The following is a 20,802-nucleotide window of genomic DNA, read 5'->3' as shown; positions in this document are numbered from 1 at the left end:
ATAACCCTACACTAGTATTTACATGATGGAAACCCATCCCAAACACACGAGATAAGCGGTCATAGGCAAGCATAATGCCCTGAACAAGCTTAGCCCGTGACAGCCCCGTGGACGTACCTCAACATTTGAGGGAACCACGTTAAATTTCTTGTGTCTCATTTTTATTTATTATTTGCATTACTCCATTGATTTACTCGCGGGAATTAGTTCATATATAATATTTTTCCCAACAAGCGGTATCAAAGCCGTGTTAGTTTGACTCATTAGTTTTGTGTAAATCATGGATGGTAATTTCGGTCGTATGATTAGCTTCAATGAAAGCAATTGGGTAACGTGGAAAACAAAAATGCAAGACCTTTTATTTTGCAAAGATTTGGATGGACCTAGTGAAGGTGATAGCCGAAAGCCTAAAGACAGGAGTAATGATGAGTGGAATAGGCTTAATAGAAAAACCGTTGGTGTTATCCGGCAATGGATTGATGATAGTGTTTTTCATCATGTTTCTACCGAAACTTCGGCACATGAATTGTGGAAAAAATTAGAGGGTCTTTATGATAGAAAGTTGGCTACAAATAAAGCTTTTCTTTTCCTAAAATTGGTAAACTTGAAATATAAAGATGGCGGTCTTATTACCGAGCATTTGAATGAGCCTTAACGCTTCTTAGCTCTTTGCCGGAAAGTTGAGAGATTTTGGTTGTGATAGTTAGTAATTCGACTCCTGATGAAATTGTTACTATGAACCAAGTAACTAGCAACTTGTTGAATGAAGAAATTAGAAGAAAATCAGTTGGCTCTTCTCATTTAGAGACACTTGTGACAAAAAACCGGGGGAGAGGCAGAAGTAAAAGCAGATATTCTCACCGCAATGATAAATCAAGAGGCCGGTCCAGCTCTGTTTCGAAAAAAATATTAAGTGCCACTATTGTCATAAAAAGGGGCATATGAAGCGGGAGTGTAAAAAATTGAAATTCAAGGAGCAAAAAAAAGAGAAAAATTTTGAGAAAAAGCATGAAGACACAACTTCAATTGCATCTGATGGCAATCTTATGGTTGTTTGTGATGAAATTTGCTTTAATTTGACAAGTCAAGAGACTGATTGGGTTATTGATTTTGGTGTGTCATTCCATGTCACTTCTCGGGAAGATTTCTTCACTTCTTATTCCAAAGGAAATTATGGAGTTGTTCGGATGGGAAATGAAGGTTTGTCAAAAATTGTTGGCATGGGAAATGTTTGTTCGGAAATAAATCTGGCATGCAAGTTGGTGCTCAAAGATGTGAGACATGTACTCGACATTTGACTAAATTTGATATCTACCGGAAAGCTTGATGATGAAGGGTTGGACAACCATTTTGGTGATGGAAAATGGAAGCTCACAAAGGCTAATTTGGTGGTGGCTATAGGCAAGAAGACTGGTACACTGTATATGATGCAAGGTAAAATTGGTAATGGTATTGTGAATGCAATTAAGAGTCACACTTCCATCGATTTGTGGCATAAGCGGCTTGGGCACATGAGTGAAAAAGGAATGCAGTTTTTGTTCAAAAAGAAGCTTCTACCCGAAATGAAAGGTACTTCTCTTAAAGCTTGTATTCATTGTTTGGCCGGTAAGCAACATAGAGCTCCTTTTCGTACAAAACTTGTTACTAAAAAATCTAATGTTTGAGATTTGATACATTCTGATGTATGTGGTCATTTGAAAGTTAAATCTCATGGTAGTGCTCTTTATTTTGTTACTTTTATTAATGATTGTTAAAGAAAAGTTTGGGCTTACACTTTGAAAACTAAAGATCAAGTTTTAGATGTGTTTAAGCATCTTTAGGTTAAAGTTGAAAGAGAGATTGGAAAGAAGGTGAAATGTGTGCGCTCGGATAATGGTGGAGAGTATATTGGCCCATTTGATGCATATTGTTACAGCCAAGGCATTAGACATCAAAAGACCGTCAAGAAAACCCCTCAACAAAATGGAGTTGCTGAAAGGATGAACCGCATCATACTAGAGAGAATGAGATGTATGCTTTCTCATGCAAAGTTGCCAAAATCATTTTTGGGGTGAAGCAATGAGGACGGCGGTGGACTTGATTAATTTGTCTCCTTCAACTCCTTTACTTGGTGAAGTTCCTGAAAAAATTTGGAAAGGTAAGGATGTCACTTATGATCACTTGAAAGTATTTGGTTGCCGTGCATTTGTTCACATTCTAAAAGATGAGATCCAAACTTGATGACAAGACAATGCAATGTATTTTTATTGGCTATGGGCATGATGAATTTGGATATAGATTGTGGGATCCGATTGAAAAGAAAGTTGTTAGAAGTTGGGATGTTGTATTTTTTGAAGATCAAACAATTGAAGATTTTGGCACGGTTGAGTAGCCATAATCTAATGGGAATGATTTTGTTGACTTAGAGTCACCTTCTTCACCTTTGGCACGTGATGAAAATATGGAAGATGTTCTTCTACCTGTTGAAGATGTTGGAAATGATGAAATTCCTAGTGATGTTGAAGATGAAAATGAGGGGGAGCAACAAGTTCAAGAGCAAGCTCCATTGAGAAGGTCTTCAAGAGAGCCAAGACCATCAACTAAATATCCATCAAGTGACCATGTTACTCTAACAGATCAAGGGGAACCTGAAAGCTATCAAGAAGTCATGAACCATGAAAATAAAGCTGAATGGATGGAGGCTATGCAAGAGGAAATGAAGTCCATAGTAGACAATCACACTTATGATTTGGTTAAACTTCCTCCTGGAAAGAAAGCTTTGCAAAACAAATGAGTGTTTAGGTTGAAAAATGATGGAAAGAATCTTCGGTACAAGACTAGGCTTGTGGTAAAAGGCTTTGGTCAGAAAAAGGGAATTGACTTTGATGAAATATTCTCACCGGTTGTGAAAATGTCATCTATTTGTGTTGTTCTTGGCATGACAGCATACTTGAATTTAGAAGTTGAGCAATTAGATGTGAAAACCGCTTTCTTACATGGTGACTTGGAAAATGAAATTTATATGGAACAACTGGAAGACTTCAAACAAAAAGGGAAAGAGAATTTAGTGTGCAAATTAAAAAAAAGTTTGTGTAGGTTGAAGTAATCACCACGAAGATGGTACAAGAAATTTGATTTTTTCATGATTGATCATGGTTACTCAAAAACCTCTTCAGATGATTGTGTGTTTGTGAAAAAATTTCCAGATGGTACTTATATGATTCTCTTACTCTATGTTAATGATATGCTCATTGTAGTACAAGACTCCTTCAAGATTGACAAGTTGAAGTTGGAGTTGAGCAAGTCTTTTGCTTTGGGACCGGCAAAGCAAATTCTTGGCATTAGAATTGTTCGTGATCGTGAAAAAGGACAAATTTGGTTGTCTCAAGAAAGGTACATTGAAAAAGTGCTTGAGAGATTCAATATGGATAAAGCAAAACCCGTTGGTTGCCCGCTTGCTAGTCACTTCAAGTTTAGTACAAAACAAAGTCTTACAAGTGAGAAGACAAGGAAGAGATGAAAATTCCTTATGCTTCGGCCGTTGGTTCATTCATGTATGCAATGGTTTGCACAAGACCGGATTTAGCTCACACTGTTGGAGTTGTTAGTCGATTTCTCTCTAATCCGGGAAATGAGCATTGGTTAGCGGTAAAATGGATTCTCCGATACCTTAGAGGCACTTCAAAGGTGTGTTTGTGTTTTGGAAATGGTAAATCTATGCCCCATAGATTCACGGATGCCGACGTGGCTGGTGATGTTGATTCTAGAAAGTCCATTTTGGGTTATTTGACGACTTTTGCAGGGGGAGTTGTGGCATGACAATCTAAGTTACAGGAATGTGTTGCTTTATCTATTACGCAAGCTGAGTTTATTGCCATTACGGAAGCTTGCAAAGAATTGCTTTTGAAGAGATTCTTAAAATAGTTGGGCATAGAACAAGAAAGGTATGTTCTTTATTGTGATCATGGACTTAAATTTCCACGAAATTGTCAAAATTTTTGTCGAAATTTTCGATTTTCGTTACCCTCGAAATCAAAATGGCAGTCGATTACCGTGTTGCATAATTTCCATCGAAATGTCAACGAATCATCCAAAATTTATCAAAATCTCAAAATTTTAGCGAAATTGGTTGAAATTTTAACTATACAATGAAATTTCGTTAGAATTCACGAGATTTAGGAGTGAAATGAAATTTCTCTTTTAGTTTATTTTATTTGTTTTACTGAAACAAAAGATTATTATAAGTGCTTTTGAAATTATATGAAAAAATAAACTTACAGTAACATTTTATTTAACCATTCATGTCTAAATTATCATTATTTGAATAATAAATAATATTTAAATAATTTATGATTTTCATTTGTATTAATCGAATATGTTTAATGTTATATCTTACAAATATGTTTGATACACATAATATTTTACAACTTTTCCACCTCATACAAAACATAGATGTATTTAATTTGTAATATATTAGTCTTAAAACTTATATTATTATTTTTGTTAACCATTTCTAAAGTTTCACAAAGAATTCCATGCTTTACTACTAATTTCCGTTATTTTTTCAAACCGGAATCGAAATTGACATCGAAATCGAAATTTCCATAGAAATTTCCGTAATTTTGGAGCTTCGAAATTTGAGTAGAAATCGAAATTTAAGACCTTGATTGTGATAGCCAAAGCGCAATTCGTTTGAATAAGAATTCTATCTTCCATTCAAAGTCTAAACATATTGATGGTAGATATCATTGGATTCGGGATGTGTTGGATAAGAAATTGTTAGAACTTGACAAAATTTACACCGATGACAATGATTCGGATATAATGACGAAAGCATTGTCTAGGGACAAGCATGTGAAGTGTAGAGTTTTGGACGGATTGGTGGAGTCGTCCCCATAAGTCGGGAGGGGGAGATTTGTTGTGTTTTCCCTCCTTGTGGGGCCCATGCCTTGGAAAGATGTTGCTTTATTATTATTATTTGGCTTCTCTAGGAAGCTTGGCAGCTGCTGCCTTGTATTTTCAAAGCCCTCACGCGCAGCAGCAGAAGTGAGCAGCCCCTTCATTTTTCCTGTTTTTTATTCACTCAAAGCAGCTGCGGCTCTCCTAGTTCTTTCTCCATTTTGGGTTTTTCTCTCCCACAGAACCTCTGCTGCAGCCAGCACCAGCACCGGTCATTTTTCTCTGCAGCAGTTCATGCAACTCCAGCTGTGTATCAGCATTTTGAGATTTCTCTATTTATGCTACTTTGGTTGGTTGTTTGGGACCTTTGTTCAGAATATTTTGGTGAGGTCCTTTCATCTTGCTATATTTGTTTATACACTCTTGTGTATTTGTAAGGCTCGTGTCTTTTGTATCCACTTTGTACAACATTTTGGAGATAGTGGATTTGGACCGTCGTGCCCCGTGGACGAACCTCAACATTTGAGGGAACCATGTTAAATTTCTTGTATCTCATTTTTATTTATTATTTGCATTACTCCATTGATTTACTTGTGGGAATTAGTTCATATATAATATTTTTCCCAACACACTAAACATCCACTGTCAAATTATGTATCCTATCATAGACTTGGACCAGTGTTTAAAGCTTTCACTACCAGCCTACCAAGTCTTTCCATTCCAAAGAATGTCACAGAGGCACTTCAATAGGACAATTGGCGGAAAGCAGTATTTGAAGTGTTGGGAGCATTAGAAATGAATCAGATGTGGAAATTGTGCACACTAGCAAGAGGAAAAAGGGCAGTTGGTTGCTGATGGATGTTTGCAGTAAAGTATAAACTAGATGGAAGTGTTGAAAGGTTCAAAGCATGCCTAGTAGCTAAAGGATATACTTAAACTCTAGGTGTTGATTACTTTGAAATTTTTTCTCCAATGGCTAAGACTAACACAGTTAGAATCCTACTGTCTCCAGTAGCATATCTGGGGTGGGAACTGAAACAGTATGATGTTAAGAATGCATTTCTTCATGGAGAACTTGAGGAAGAGGTCTACATGGAAATTTTACGAGGGCTAATAGGAGGAGATGTAAAGGGGAAAGTGTCACCTTCGAAAATCCTTGTATGGACTAAAACAATCACCTAGAACATGGTTTGGGAGATTTGCAAGGTTCATGAGAGGAATGGTTTATAGGCAGAGTCAAGGTGATCATACTTTATTCATCAAACACACTATAGGTAACAAGATTGCTGTCCTGATTGTTCTTGTGGATGATATTATTGTTACAAGGAATGATGAAGAAGAAATGGAGAACCTGAAATTGAGGATGGCCCGAGAATTTGAGATCAAAGAGCTCGGAAATATAAAGTATTTTTTGGAAATATAAGTTGCTAAATCTAAACGGGGTATTTTTATCACTTAAAGGAAATATATTCTTGATCTATTAAAAGAGGTTGGGATGGAAGGAAGTAGACCAGCAGGAATTCCAATTGAAGCAAATGCCAAGCTAAGAGTGAATGAAGGGGGTGAAGCAGTTGATAAGGGAAGATATCGGCAATTAGTTGGTAGATTAATTTACCTATCACATACTAGACTTGATTTTGCTTTTGCTGTAAGATATGTGAGTAGGTTCATGCTATGTCCTAGTAAAGAACATATGGAAGCTGTGAATCAAATCCTAAGGTATTTGAAGTCATGCTCAGGATAGGGCATCCTATACAAAAAACATGGTACACTGAATGTACAGATTGGTCAGGATGTCTGGATGATTGAAGATTCACTACAGGACACTATGTGTATATGGTGGGAAATTGAGTTACATGGAAGAGTAGGAAGCAAAATGTTGTTGCTAGATCCAGTACAGAAGCAGAATTTCGAGCCGCAACTAAAGGATTAGATGTGATACTGTGGATTAAACTAATCTTGAAGAACCTACGAATGAACATCAATGAAATCATGAAGCTCTACTGTGACAACAAACCAACAATCTCATTAGCTCACAATCCTACATGAAAGAAATAAACATATTGAGATTGATAGACACTTCATTAGAGAGAAAATTGAGTTCGGAGAAGTATGTATGCCATATATCCCTATAGCTCAACAAGTCTATTTACTAAAAGGTTAGATAGGAAGGCTTATGAAGCTCTAGTGGACAAGCTTATTGACATCTATTTGCTAGCTTGAGGGGTAGTGTTGAAGATCTGCTGCATATGGAAAGCTACCAGTCTCGGCAACTCTAAATATAGAGTGTGCTGAGAATCACAATTAGTGTGTCCTAAATTAGACTTGCCTAATTAGCTATAATTCCCTATATTAATTGTATAAGAGTGTGAGTTGATTTTTTTCTATTTATAGGCACTTGACTTTAATTGTATGTGGTGACGTTATACGCAACATAATACAAAAAGTCATTCGTTAGTTTTTTTAACTGTTTTCAAATTATATCACCAGTACAAAGTGCCAAATGGACATAATAATACTTGTTAGATTACCACTTTACTCAAAAACTTAAGTTATTAGGTTGTGGGTCAAAAATGTATAATAATAATAATAATAATAATAATAATAATAATTATTATTATTATTATTATTTTTGTTATTATTATTATTATGAAGTTCACCAACAACAACAACAACAACAACAATAACAACAATTATTATTATTATTATTATTATTATGAAGTTCACCGAGACTCAATTTGTGAATAATCTAGTCCTCATTACAGAAAAATAACAAAGTTATTAAATTTGGATTGTATGCATTTTTGTTGTTCATTTCATTTCATATTGCACATAGCTTACCCGCTAGTCAATTAAAAGTGTCAAGCTAAACATCATTGTTTCATCATTGTTTTGCAACAACAACAATAAGAATAATAATAATAAATAATAAATATAATAATAATAATAATAATAATAATAATAATAATTATTATTATTATTATTATTATGAAGTTCACCAATAACTCAATTTGTGAATAATCTAATCATCATTACAGAAAAATAAAAGAGTTATTAAATTCGGATTATATGTATTTTTGTCGTTCATTTCATTTCATATTGCACATAGCTTACCTGCAAGTTAATTATAAGTGTCAAGTTAAACATCATTGTTTTGCAACAATGGCAATAATAATAATAATAATAATAATAATAATAATGATAATTATAATTATAATTCTAGTAATTATTATATTATGGAGTTTACCAAGACTCAATTTGTGAATAATCTAATCCTCATTACAGAAAAATAACAGAGTTATTAAATTCAGATTATATGTATTTTTGTCGTTTATTTCATTTCATATTGCATAGCTTACCCTCTAGTTACTTAGTTAGATATAAGTGTCAAGCTAAACACCATTGTTTTGCAGCAAGGAAAGATCTCTCATGCTGAGAAGGCTATCCAAACACTATATGGAAAAGAAAGAATAGCTGAGGTTATGCATGATCTGACAGCAGCTGGCAAAGGTTCTGTAGAACAAGAAGCAGGGTGGCTGGACCTATTCAGCAGCCGGTATTGTAAAGGTATATCTGAAATTATGAAAGTGAGCTTCTTATATATTAGACAGGGAATGTATAATCGAGGTACTCAAATTGGTGGCTGCAGCTGCAACAACAATAACAAAAGCAGCAATACAACTATGAGCTGTTTGATATTGCTATTGAAAGTTATGGAAATGAGAACCATAAACAAAAAAATAAACCAGAAATAGATAGAAACAAAAACTAGCAACTTTTTTGGTTAATATTCCTCAAATTGAAACAAGTTAAAAGGCTAATCAAACGTATGTTCATTTTTAATCCTTGGATCGAATAACAATTAATAAATGTGATTATGCTAATGAAAAGGCAAAAAGAATACAAATTAAAGACATTATTACAAAAATAGAAAAAAATATAATTATTTTACTTAATTATTATATTTTTAAACTCATTTTATTTGTTCCACAAATAATCTTATTGTATATGAAGGTTGAAAATTGGTGGAAATATTTTTAAAATGCTTTTTATTATTTTTCAAATTTTAAGAAATTTTGGGGATTTTTTATGTTGATTTTATTTTAAATTCACATGGCAATTTTTTATTTTTTTATTGAAAAACTGTGTACACAACAACTTAAGAAAAAAATTGAGTTTTAGATGATAAAGTATATAATACTAAAATTATTTTATGTTAATTTTATTTTAAATTCACATGGAATTTTTTCTTCATTAAAAAAATTTTGTACACAATAATTTTTAATAAAAAAAAATGACTTGGATATTAAAGTATATAATATCTAGAGGCTGCTTTGATGTAGTTTCTAGTTTGTTTTTTCCTTCTTCTATGAGGATTTCTTATCCTCCTTCCCTTGTAATTATTTATTCTCAGTAATAGATTTGCTTTCTTATCAAAATAAATTTTAGATATTAAAGTAGAGTTTCACAATAACTGAAAATTAGGAAATCTTGTTTTCAGTTGTTGCCACTACTTTTGAAAATGGACTATAGAAAGTGGAAACTAACAGCGCAGACAAACGTGTTGTGGCTCCCTGCTATTCATTGTGGCTGTACTACAACAAAACATGAAATAGGAAGAAGAAAATAGAAAATAGAAAATGATACCAAACTGCTACTAAACCTTCATCCCAACTATACAGAGTTGGTTACATGGATATTTTTTCTCCATTCAATTTGGTTAAGACGCACTCTAGCTGGATGTGGCACGCTCGTATAACAGTTATAAAAGACTCAATTCTGCCCCATTATATGTATGCCACATGGTTGATTAGGTTTGCCAAAAATACCACTCAGATTATTTAGCCCATCCAATCTGCAAAATTTGGTATTACTTTGAAAATTCTGCTTCATAGTGAACTATTATTAATCACTAGGTTCAGAATAAACTAAAAATAGTAATTTATTCATACAATATTCTCCTATATTATCACGCTAATTTTGGATGCTAATCTTCTTTTACATTCTATATACACTCTGTAGATTGTTTGTATAGATCTGGATAGACAAATTCTAAATTTTTTCCATTTTAGATAATTGAAACAACCAGATCAATTTATTTCATTTGGTTCCATTGTCTCAAATTTTGTCATAGATGATTGATTAATGGGTCAATGTTGCTATTATTAAGAAACAAATGCTGCTGCATAGTTTTAAAACCTTAACCAGTGACCAACCCGGCAAAGTCATTGGATTGGTTGTACTGATTGAGTCAGTGGGTCAAACCAGTGATCAAACTGGGGATGTGAGCATATACATAAAAGATAATATATAATATGTAAAAAAAATGTTCACAATCACCTGCTAATAATTCGTAACCAAAAATAATTAATAGTTACGTCTAGAGATGTTTTTGCCACTTTCAATTTCTATTACTTTTTATTTATTCTTAGAGTTTACTATTTAAGATTATGAGTAAAAGAATATTGAAGGTAGTGAAAGAGAGTGTTTTAATTAAGTTTAAAAAATTTTAAATAGTAAAAAAAGCCAAGTGTTTAGCCATATTTATGTGTATAGCAGTGTTTGTACATATAGTTTTGTACAGTTCTTAACATAAAAAGACAGCAGCTCCAGTAGTAAGTTATTCTTCCTTGTTTCCAATGTGCAAGGTTCAGTCCACTTTGCTGCAGTTTTAGAATAATTCAAATTTTTGGATGTACACAGATTGGGTCAACCCAGCCGCTTCGCTGGGTTCGGGCAGGTTGCCTGGTTCTGGCCGGTTTTACCTCGGTTTGATGCATTTCTGGGTTTAGGAGGTAACCCAAACCTGTATCCTGACCAGTTCCAGTCTGGGTTTTATAACCATGCATTGTTGAAGTATTGTTAAGTATCTGAATGAATATTTATATTTTTTTCATTTGCTTTTATTTTTAATTGTGCGGTATTTATCCTTCAAATGACACTGTGATTTAAATCTGGTACCAACATCAAGGCATCTGGATGGACTACATGTATGCATGTGTCAATAAAGATGATCTTGTTCCCCATGTATTTGTGACATGACAGTCTTTCTACTTAAGAACTACACTTCTGCCTTATATCTTCCCCATTTCTTGGTTATTTTTGTGATGATAAGATGCTCTAATCTTAAATAGTAAACCAAAATAAGGGTTTGTTTAGTTTTAGACACAGTTTCATTTTGTATTTTCAATATACCATGGAATTACAAAAACGCTACTTTGTTTTCTATTTTTCGAACATTTGTATAAATAAGCTATAAAACAGCAAAAAATTGCTTTCCAACTTTTTACACAAATGTTAAAATACTAGAAAACGAGGTGGTATTTTGTAATTCTTTAGAAAATTGTTTATTGAATTAAATTATTTTCCACAACTGAAAATGCCCTAAATGTTTTCTAGGGAGGAGGCACATTGTGGAATATTTAGTACGATTGGAAAATCTTGCTAAGAGTTACTGCCTGATCTCCTATTTTAATTAATTTATTAACAATTTAATATATCCATGGCATCTTTCAACTCTTCTCATTGTGGCTCTAATGAGTTTTAACTTAAGGGGCATAGAAATTCATAGGAGAAGGAAGATAAGAAACATATTTGACCATTGGTTTTACTGTAATATCTCTGCTTTACAATTTCCTCACATCAAGTGCCTAACGATTCGCAAATATCAGTATCCACTCATATGAATATCCGCTACTTTACACTCGTGGCAGTTATGCATTCTGATGTGACATGTCAAAGCATATTTACTGACGTACATGTCATGCTGCAGTTGTGAGTGTTGGTGCGGCCCTATTTTTGTTCCAACAGTTTGCTGGGATAAATGCTGTTGTATATTATTCTACATCAGTGTTCCGCAGTGCTGGAATTGAATCTGATGTTGCAGCCAGTGCTCTTGTTGGGGCAGCAAATGTCTTTGGTTAGTTTTTCTAACAATACTTGGAGTATATGAAAATTTTGACTGTATTTTGCACATATTGTTTAATGTGATTGGCACTCATTCTTCTCAACAGGTACAGCAATTGCATCATCCTTGATGGACAGGCAAGGAAGGAAAAGCCTTTTGATTACAAGCTTTTCTGGAATGGTAGTCTCATTACCATGATAGTACTCTTTATTCATCTGAGGTGCCTGAACATTAATTTCCTGATATATTTTACATAAATTCTTGAACATTGCCTCCCCATGTGCTCTTTTGGCCATCACTGCATTGGAGTGGAGTTTCCAATCAATGTTGTGGCCTGATGATTTTCTTAAAGCTAGTTTTTTATCAATATTTTCAGTCCATCTGGCTTATATGGCTTTTGTGAAATTATTTTAAGGATTTAATAATCTGAACTGAATTTGGCCAACCTCTATAGAGTATATCGAAACTAAATGTAAACATATAGATGTTGGAATGAACTTTAGATAGAGCTTTAGCCTTTGCAGGTATTATTTCCAGTTTTCATCTATTCCTGCTCACCTTCAACCTGAAGGGAAGTAAATGTAGGTTCTTGCTCTTCAAGATAATGGATTATGGATGCCAGGCCATGCACATGATCCAGTTATATCCCTTGTAGCATGATTAATTGTCTTGAAGATCTAAAGCGAGAATACACGAGCTAGTTCTTGATTTAACTCTTTGCACAAGCTTGCTCAATTGGATTGTGCATTGAGTTCTAGACTCTCTTTTATCCGAATTTTTGGCTTTTGATAGGCTAGGATGACAGGGATGTATAGGGTTTATGGCAATAGTTGGATAAGCAATCTGAAGTTGGACTATCATCATGATCATCATTATTTTTAGTAATCTACATTACTGTTTCTTAGTGTTCATATTGTATAAAACATAAAAAATTTGAAGAAATAACTCATAACTATTTTTCTAATAGAGTGAAAGGATGAATTTTTTGGTATATTTATTTTAACAATTTTTTTGTTAAGTTCACTTGGTTTTCTATTTGACTGTTTTAATTTTTATTTTGAATTATACTTCTTTAAGGCCGCTTCAATGTTGCTGCTGTCCTTGTCTTTCACTTGGAAGACCCTGGCATCATATTCAGGCACCCTTGCTGTTGTTGGGACTGTTCTGTAAGCTAGAGCATTTATGTATTTCTATGTTTCCCATTTCTGTTCTTTTGTCTTACTTGAACCAATTTGCTATAAATCTAATCACACAGGTATGTGTTGTCATTTTCACTTGGTGCTGGTCCTGTGCCTGCTCTTCTCCTTCCAGAGATCTTTGCATCTAGAATTCGAGCAAAGGCGGTTGCTTTGTCATTAGGCATGCATTGGGTAAGTCAAGTTACATGTATGGTTTTCACTATTGAGTATTGGTGTGTTTTTTTCGCTTAACATGCGCTTTCGTGGATTCAAAATCAACATTGAGTTATAATACATATCAAGGTAAAGCAACACAGAAACTTTCATTTTGACTGGAAACTGCAGTGTCTTAATCACCATTGGCAAGTTTGTTTTGGTTTTTCCATTGGAATGAAATGTACCAGAAGCAAATCAATCCAGTTTTCCATTTTTGTGTATCGGACTTTATATGAAAAAAAAATACCTCCAATTACTTAGGATCTAATGCTTTGTGGGAAGTATGCATGCGTTATGTACCAATTGGTGCTTCATCTCATGCAGTCAACCTAACCTAAGTTAGGATTTGGAGCTCTGTTGAGTTGGGGCTGAGCTGAATTAAAGTCATTTTCCTTCTGACTTAATGCTTGCTTCATTGTTTTGGTATATCAGTAAAAGTCTCAGGCTGCCAAGCACAACTGAATAGGTTTAACTCTCTTGAGAGCACTCTGTTCATTCAACTTGAAGGTTAGGATCCACTGCTAGGTTTGTTTGTTGTGTCTTGATAGTAGCCACTTCATGCAAAAATTGAGAAGATTTAGGAAAGTTTCTAGACCACTCAAAAGGCTTTAATGGTTTCTCTCCTTTTTTTTGGATAAAAAAAGAATATCATGAACAGAAGACAGACAGAATTACAAGTGACAGAGAATTAAGACATCCTTCTTAATTTAGGGACCAAACAAGCCCCCCAATCCTGTTGCAGATCAGTCAACAAGATTCCCTGGAAGAAACCAAAAGAATGCACCCAGAAAGAAGGAAAGAAACTTACTCTATCCTACAATAAATGGACAGTCGTAGTTTTTCTGTGAAAGTTTCTGGAATTCCTCTCATTCCACTAAGTCCAAAAAAGAGAGAACACTACACACCTCGATAACACCATTCATTTCTTACTCTCCCAAAACCTCAAAACTCAAATCATTAGGAATGTCTTCACAGTACGTGGCAACACCACATCCTCTCCAAAAAAACTGAAAAAAGATTCCCTTGAAACTCCTTAGCCACACAACAATGAAGAAAAAGGTGCTCACACACATGTTTGCTTGTTATGGAGGTGTTGCACACACGCACATGTGCTTTTGCGCTTGAGCATGCTTGAATTTGTCACGTTTTCTATGCTCACATGTCTATGCATGTGCATGCTCACAGGCAGCTGTGGGGTTTCCATTGTTCTATAGTTGGAAAATGAGTAAGTAGTCAGGCTCATGAGATTCTGTTATTTCCTGAGCCAGTAGATGTCTGCCCTCTTACAATTGTTGGCAAGTATTAAGCCATAGCAATCAACCTGAAATGAAATTGATTGGAATCTCTGGGTTTGTGCTGATTGCGGCTGGTATATAATGCTCTGGTTCACATGGTTTCCATTGGACAGGGATTGTTCTAGCTGAAATAGAACATAACAAAAAATATTTGTGGTCCCTATCAAGTGGAAACTGGGCAACCATATTTCTGTAGTAACTCGGATGCTCCTTTTATGCTGCTGCGTGCTGTTTTGTACAATAGCATCAATCAAGCTCTCGTTTCAACTATTTGGGATCACCACCTGCATGAATCCTTTTCATTCGGCTCCCTTTAATGCTATATCTCCTATCTAATTAAAGAATTTTAAATCTTTTCTTTTTATATTTACATTCTTCTGTCTTCCTATTGCCCCAATGACATTCTTCACCTCGACTGTATCACTCTTATGAACTGGTATTTCTAATGGTGTATATGTCCTAACCATCCCAACCTATTCAGTCTCATGTTCTCAATAGATGTTTATCCTAGCATCTCACATACACCATTTCTTATTCAATCTTGTATGGCCATTCATTCATCTCAGCATCCTTGTTTCGGCTGCACTCATTCTCTAAATGTTGTTTCCTAATTTCCGAAATTCCGATCCATAGTATAGACCATTCAATTGAGACCTTGTTATAAAATTTTTCTTTCGACTTAATAGCCACTAAACAATATCATATTATTCCAGAAATTGTTCCCGTTTTAAATCATCTTGCCTTTACTCCATGTTGTCTTCTTCAATCTTCCCACTTAAGTGAATTATTAATCTCAAGTAGAGAAATTGATAATTTTCAAGTACATCTTGACCATTAATATCCAATTATCAATTATTCATCATTTCCTCAACTTTTAATGTTTCTTAACTCTTAAACTTTTCATAGGGGTTGCTAGACAGTTTACATTGGGCCTGGACTACAAAATAAGGGTTGCCCATTCTGATCTCCCTTCTAGAAAAATCCAAAAGATTCATAAAGTTTGAAATTGAGACATAGGTTTTGTGATCAAATTCTTGGGTTGTCATCTAACAGACATTAGTTTGAATGTGTAGTTGGGAAATGAATTTTACTATATTTCTCTACCTAATGACTTCTTTGCTTAGAGGAAGAAGAGGAGGAGGACAACAACAACAACAACAAGCCTTAAGTCCCACTAGGTGGGGTCGATTACATGAATCCCGTTCCACCAATTCACCTGATCCAGATCGTGTTCCTCTATTAGATTAAGATCTATTAAATCTTTTCTCACTACCTCATTTCAAGTTATTTTAGGCCTACCCCTACTGCTTTTCATGCCAAAAACAATAACTCACTTACTACTCACAAGTGCTCTACTATGCCCGCGTTTCAAATGCCTAAACCATTTAAGCTGCCCCTCCCTTATCTTGTTTCCAACCGGTTCTATGCCTAAATTATTGCATATATGCTTGTTTCTTACTTTATCTTTTAATGGTAAACCACTCATCCACCCTAACATAGGCATCTCAACAACTTTCATTTTTTGTACATGTTGTTTCTTAGTTGCCCAACATTTTGAACCATAAAGCATAGCTAGCCTTATAGCCGTCTTATAAAACTTTCTTTTTAATTTTAAGGGTGTTCTACGAACACACAACACACTTGACGCACTCCATTTTACCCAACTTGTCTTAATTCTATGTACTACATCTTCAATTTTCCCCCTTCATCTTGCATAATAGATCTAAAGTATCTAAATCTATCAGTGCTATTAATCTCTTGATTATCTAGTTTAATCTTCTCTTTGTTGCTACTCCCTGCATTACTGAAATTACATTTCATATATTCTGTCTTATTCCTACTTATTCTAAATCCTTTAGACTCTAATGTTTCTCTCCAAAGTTTTAGCTTAGATTTCACTCTGCTCCTACTATCATCAATTAATACGCTATCATTTGCAAACAACATACACCAAAGGATCTCATTTTGGATATTCCTAGTTAGTTCATCAATTACTAAAGTAAAAAGATTAGAACTCAAGGTAGAACCTTGATGTGTACCTATTGTGATTGGAAACTCTCTAGAATTTCCTCCTACAGTCCTAACGCTAGTCGCTACTCTATCATGCATATCCTTAATTATCTTTGTATATTTACTACAAACTCCCTTCTTTTCTAATACCCACCAAAGACCTTCCCTAGATACTCTATTATAAGCTTTCTTTAGGTCCATAAAAACCATATGCAATTCGTTCTTCTTTTCCCTAAATTTTTCCATTAAACTTCTTAAAAGATAAATAACTTCTGTTGTTGATCTCCTAGACATAAAACCAGATTGATTTTCTAAAATCTTTGTTTCTAATCTTATTCTATGTTCAATTACCCTTTCTCATAATTTCATCGTATGACTCATAATCTTAATTCTATGATAGTCATTACATTTTTGAATATCACCTTTGTTTTTGTACAAAGGCACTAACATACTTTTCCTCCATTCTTCTGACATTTTCTTGGTTTTTGTAATAGTGTTGAATAGATTAGTTAACCAAATAATTCCTTTTATCTTCTAAACATTTTCAAACTTCAATTAGTATTTTATCTAGTCCAAATTTCCACTTTTTATCTTTTTTAATGTTATCTTAACTTCAAGGATTCTAATTTTGCGAATAAATCTCCTATTTTTAATCTTCTCCTCATTTGTCACATCCAAGTTCAATCTTTCAATTTGGTTTTCATTAAACAACTTATCAAAGTATTTCCGCCACCTCTCTTTTATGTCTTCTTCTCTAATTAAAACATTATCATTCTCGTGCATTATACATTTTACATCACTTAAATCTTTGCATTTTCTTTCTCTAGCTCTAGTAAGTGTATAAATGTCTTTTTATCCTTCTTTTGTATCTAGTTTAGTATATATAGTATCATAAGCTCTATGTTTAACTTCATTAATAGTCTTTTTTGCATTTTTTCTTGCTTTATATTTTTCAAGATTTTCTATATTTCTATAATTTTGTCATATTTAATACCAATTTCTTTTTGGCTTAACAACTTTTTGGACTTCATGATCTCACCACCAACTTTCTTTATTGCCCGAGTATCTTCCTTTGGAAGCACCTTAAACCTTTTTTTTTATCCTTACAATGGAATTTGCCATTTTATTCCAAATAGTATTTGCATCAACCTTATCCCCTACTATCTAATCACACGCTTTGTTCATTTTATCTTTGAATTTTACTATATTATCTCCCTTCAAGCTTCACCATCTAGTTTCTTGTGTTGATTTATGCTACTCTTTCATTTTTTATCTATGTTGTGTAGCCAAACCTTCACCTAGAATAACTTTACAATCCTTATAAGATAGACGATTCCCGTTCTTAGTTAAGAAGAAATCTATTTGACTTTTTGATGTAGGAAAAGAAGTAAGACCTTAGGAAGATCCTTATTGGAAAATAATTAAGATGAATTGAGTTAAGGAATTGTGGGTTTAAGTTAGTAGTTTATTAAGTGTTCTTTTCTTTTTATAAAACAAATATTCAATATAACCAAATTGTAAGACATGACAAAATCTAAGATTGTATGACCAGCCTCATTTTTATCTTCATATCCATGGCCTTCATGTATCCCTCTCATATCCTATTTTATCCTTAGCCAATGTGACCATTCAAATTAGCTCTTATGGATGTCTTTTCAGACATTGGTATCCTTTGTAAAATACTATCACTATCTTCCTAAAATTGTCTTTTCATATTTTTATGCTAAGCCTATTTGGGGAGCATACACACTAATGACGTTCACTATCTCCAGTTTAAAGCTATCCTAATTTTAATGATCCTATCCCCTATTTTATCCCACTTTGTTTTTATGTTTCTCTTTACCCCGTGTACCAAAGTTTAAATCTTGTTTTCAATTTTTCCAGCTTTCTCTCCTACCCATTTTGTAAGGGAAGGAGGAAACATCTTGAAATAAGACTTGCACATTTAATCTTGCATATCCTTAAGTTACCTTTCATTCACTCTGTTTATACATTATCATTTTGTTTGTCTAGCAATATCTTGATAATTTTCTAACTAATATGCACAAGTGTAATAGGAGCGGCTTGGTTTATAGAATCTAGATGTCCCCAACCCCCATGGATATTTTTGATACATTGGAATATACATAGGATACTTTGTTTTTGGTTCAACATGGGAATTCTGCCAAATATTTTAGTAAGATCACCAGATTACCCCTTGATAGTGCCTACTAATAGTTTATTCTAAGATAAGCTACTTTATTGTATCATTTTAGGAAAATATTAGCACAAAACATATAATGCAGTACAGTATAACATAATGTAACACCCAATGCATAAGGTCCCCTTGCTATAGGGGCTTGGGGAGGGCATGATGTATGCAATCTTTACTTCCATGTTTAGGATACTGTTTCCTTGATTTGAACCTTCGAGTTTAGATGCAACACCCTTGCCATTGAGCTAAGGGTTGCCATCTTAGTCCTTTAAAATTATCTCAGTAATGAATTTTTAAAATTTATGTATTATGCAATATGGATTTAACATTTGTATTTTTAGGCTGTCCCGCTGCATAGTGCGGGCTTTTTATTAACATTGGTGCATGCTTTTCTGGAGTATTATATTATATTGGAATATTTTTTTTGAATCAAATGGCCAAATATTGAGGACATTTGGGTTCCCAAAAATTGGAGGCATCTGAGAATTGAACCAAGGGTATGGGATTTTCATGTTTCATCAAGAGGCCTATCTTAGATTTCCGCTGCATTTCCTGTGCAAACCAAGCTTGAGAATTTGACATTTCCAGCCATTACATTCTTGAGAATCTCTCAAGAATGGCAACTTACATTTTGACTGTGTTAATTTTTTTTAGTCCAGAAGTAATGTGGTGACCTTCTTGAGAACTCGAATTCCTAGGCATTTTCATATTTCTCATGGTTTTCTTATATCAGATATCCAATTTTATCATCGGCCTATATTTCTTGAGTGTGGTAAACAAGTTTGGAATCAGTTCGGTGTACTTGGGATTCGCTTCTGTTTGTCTTCTTGCGGTCTTGTACATAGCTCGAAATGTTGTGGAAACAAAGGGGCGATCATTGGAGGAAATAGAACGTGCTCTTAGTCCTGCAACATGATCTCGTCCTTCAGAAGTTGAGGAAGCTGTTACAGTTCCTGTTGTGGCGGGCAAATATTAACTTGAGGAAGTTTATTTCTCTTAACCTGCATTCTGCTGTTTTTTGCGCTTGAATATTTTGTAATCAGCTTTGGTAAAGCAGCTCATGCAGTCCAGAGTTGTAGACCTATTTAAATAAAGCTTGATAGTATATCTGCAAGGTTTTTCCACTCGGTTCTAATTTCTTGTTTACTTGGTCGCTGGATAATTTTGGGTATCTCATAGTTAATCTCGATTTAACTGCTTGAGTTATTTTGAAACTATTTATGTATTAACATAGTGGGAGAAAAAATACCATTAGTGTGGACACAGTACCATGCTGGACTGCAGACGACTTAGCTTAGTTATAACTTAGTTTTGTTTTAACAGGTCCAGCTGAATATTGCAAAAGTTAATTAACCAATGGCTCACTAACTCGTAACTATATCAGTTCTTTCCGTGTCTAGTTTTAACATTTTAAAATACTATCAAAAGCATGCAATCACTGTAATAAATTACATCTAATGTTTCAAATTAAAATTATTTATTAGAGCAAAAGACATTAACCTTTGTTTAGCGGAAAGATAGACCCGGCTTGAGGTTTTAAAAATGTTACATACATTTCTTAAAATTTTAAAAGTGTTATATTTTTTTTTTGATGTCTAACAAAGGGAGATCTCTCTTAAAAAAAAATTATCTTTTTAACAAAATAGAAGAGAGTTTGTCTTTTTGATAAATTTTAGGAGAGGTTTTTGAGACTTTTGAAATCTTAAGAGTAGGTCTCTGAAATTTTTGAAGCGAGGGGATAATCTTTTTATTAAAACTCGGGGAAGTTAGTGTCTTGTTTTATTTATTATTATTATTATTATTAATTTAAAAATTTTGAAACCTTAGGAGAGGTTAATCTTTCTACTAAATTTAGCGAAGGTTAGTATTTTTTGTTTTATTATTATTATTATTATTATTACGTTCAAATTTTTTTCATTATGATTTTCAAACGGAATTTCATTTATAGCAGGGATTCTCTTATTCAGTTCCTAAAACCTCTTTATTTGTGATAGAAACAGTGGCAATATGAAGTAATATTATATATCTTATAATTAGTCCATAATTAATAATCAAGACATAAATATCACATTACTTTATACTAAGTTATAGTTAACAGGTAACCTGCTGTAACTGTAGAAATAT

The 20,802-nt window shown here is 33.8% G+C and overlaps 1 protein-coding gene across 3 annotated transcripts in view; it reads left to right on the top strand.

Annotated features, from left to right (window-relative positions):
* LOC131147067 (plastidic glucose transporter 4) overlaps positions 1-19,802 on the top strand; it is a 40,340-nt gene extending 20,538 nt beyond the window's left edge. For all 3 annotated transcript variants that reach the window (XM_058096908.1, XM_058096910.1, XM_058096911.1), the window contains exons 9-14: positions 8,292-8,445; positions 11,651-11,797; positions 11,892-11,965; positions 12,863-12,951; positions 13,041-13,155; positions 19,412-19,802. In XM_058096908.1, coding sequence (XP_057952891.1) covers positions 8,292-8,445; positions 11,651-11,797; positions 11,892-11,965; positions 12,863-12,951; positions 13,041-13,155; positions 19,412-19,594 — 762 coding nt within the window. In that variant the 3' untranslated portion in view covers positions 19,595-19,802. The remainder of the gene's footprint in view (positions 1-8,291; positions 8,446-11,650; positions 11,798-11,891; positions 11,966-12,862; positions 12,952-13,040; positions 13,156-19,411) is intronic.
* Positions 19,803-20,802: the final 1,000 nt, after the last annotated feature.

The sequence above is a fragment of the Malania oleifera genome, chromosome 1 (assembly GCF_029873635.1).
Source record: "Malania oleifera isolate guangnan ecotype guangnan chromosome 1, ASM2987363v1, whole genome shotgun sequence".
In the NCBI taxonomy this organism is placed as follows: domain Eukaryota; kingdom Viridiplantae; phylum Streptophyta; class Magnoliopsida; order Santalales; family Ximeniaceae; genus Malania; species Malania oleifera.
Note: the sequence above shows the minus strand (reverse complement) of the source record. Positions and strands in the feature narration are given on the sequence as shown.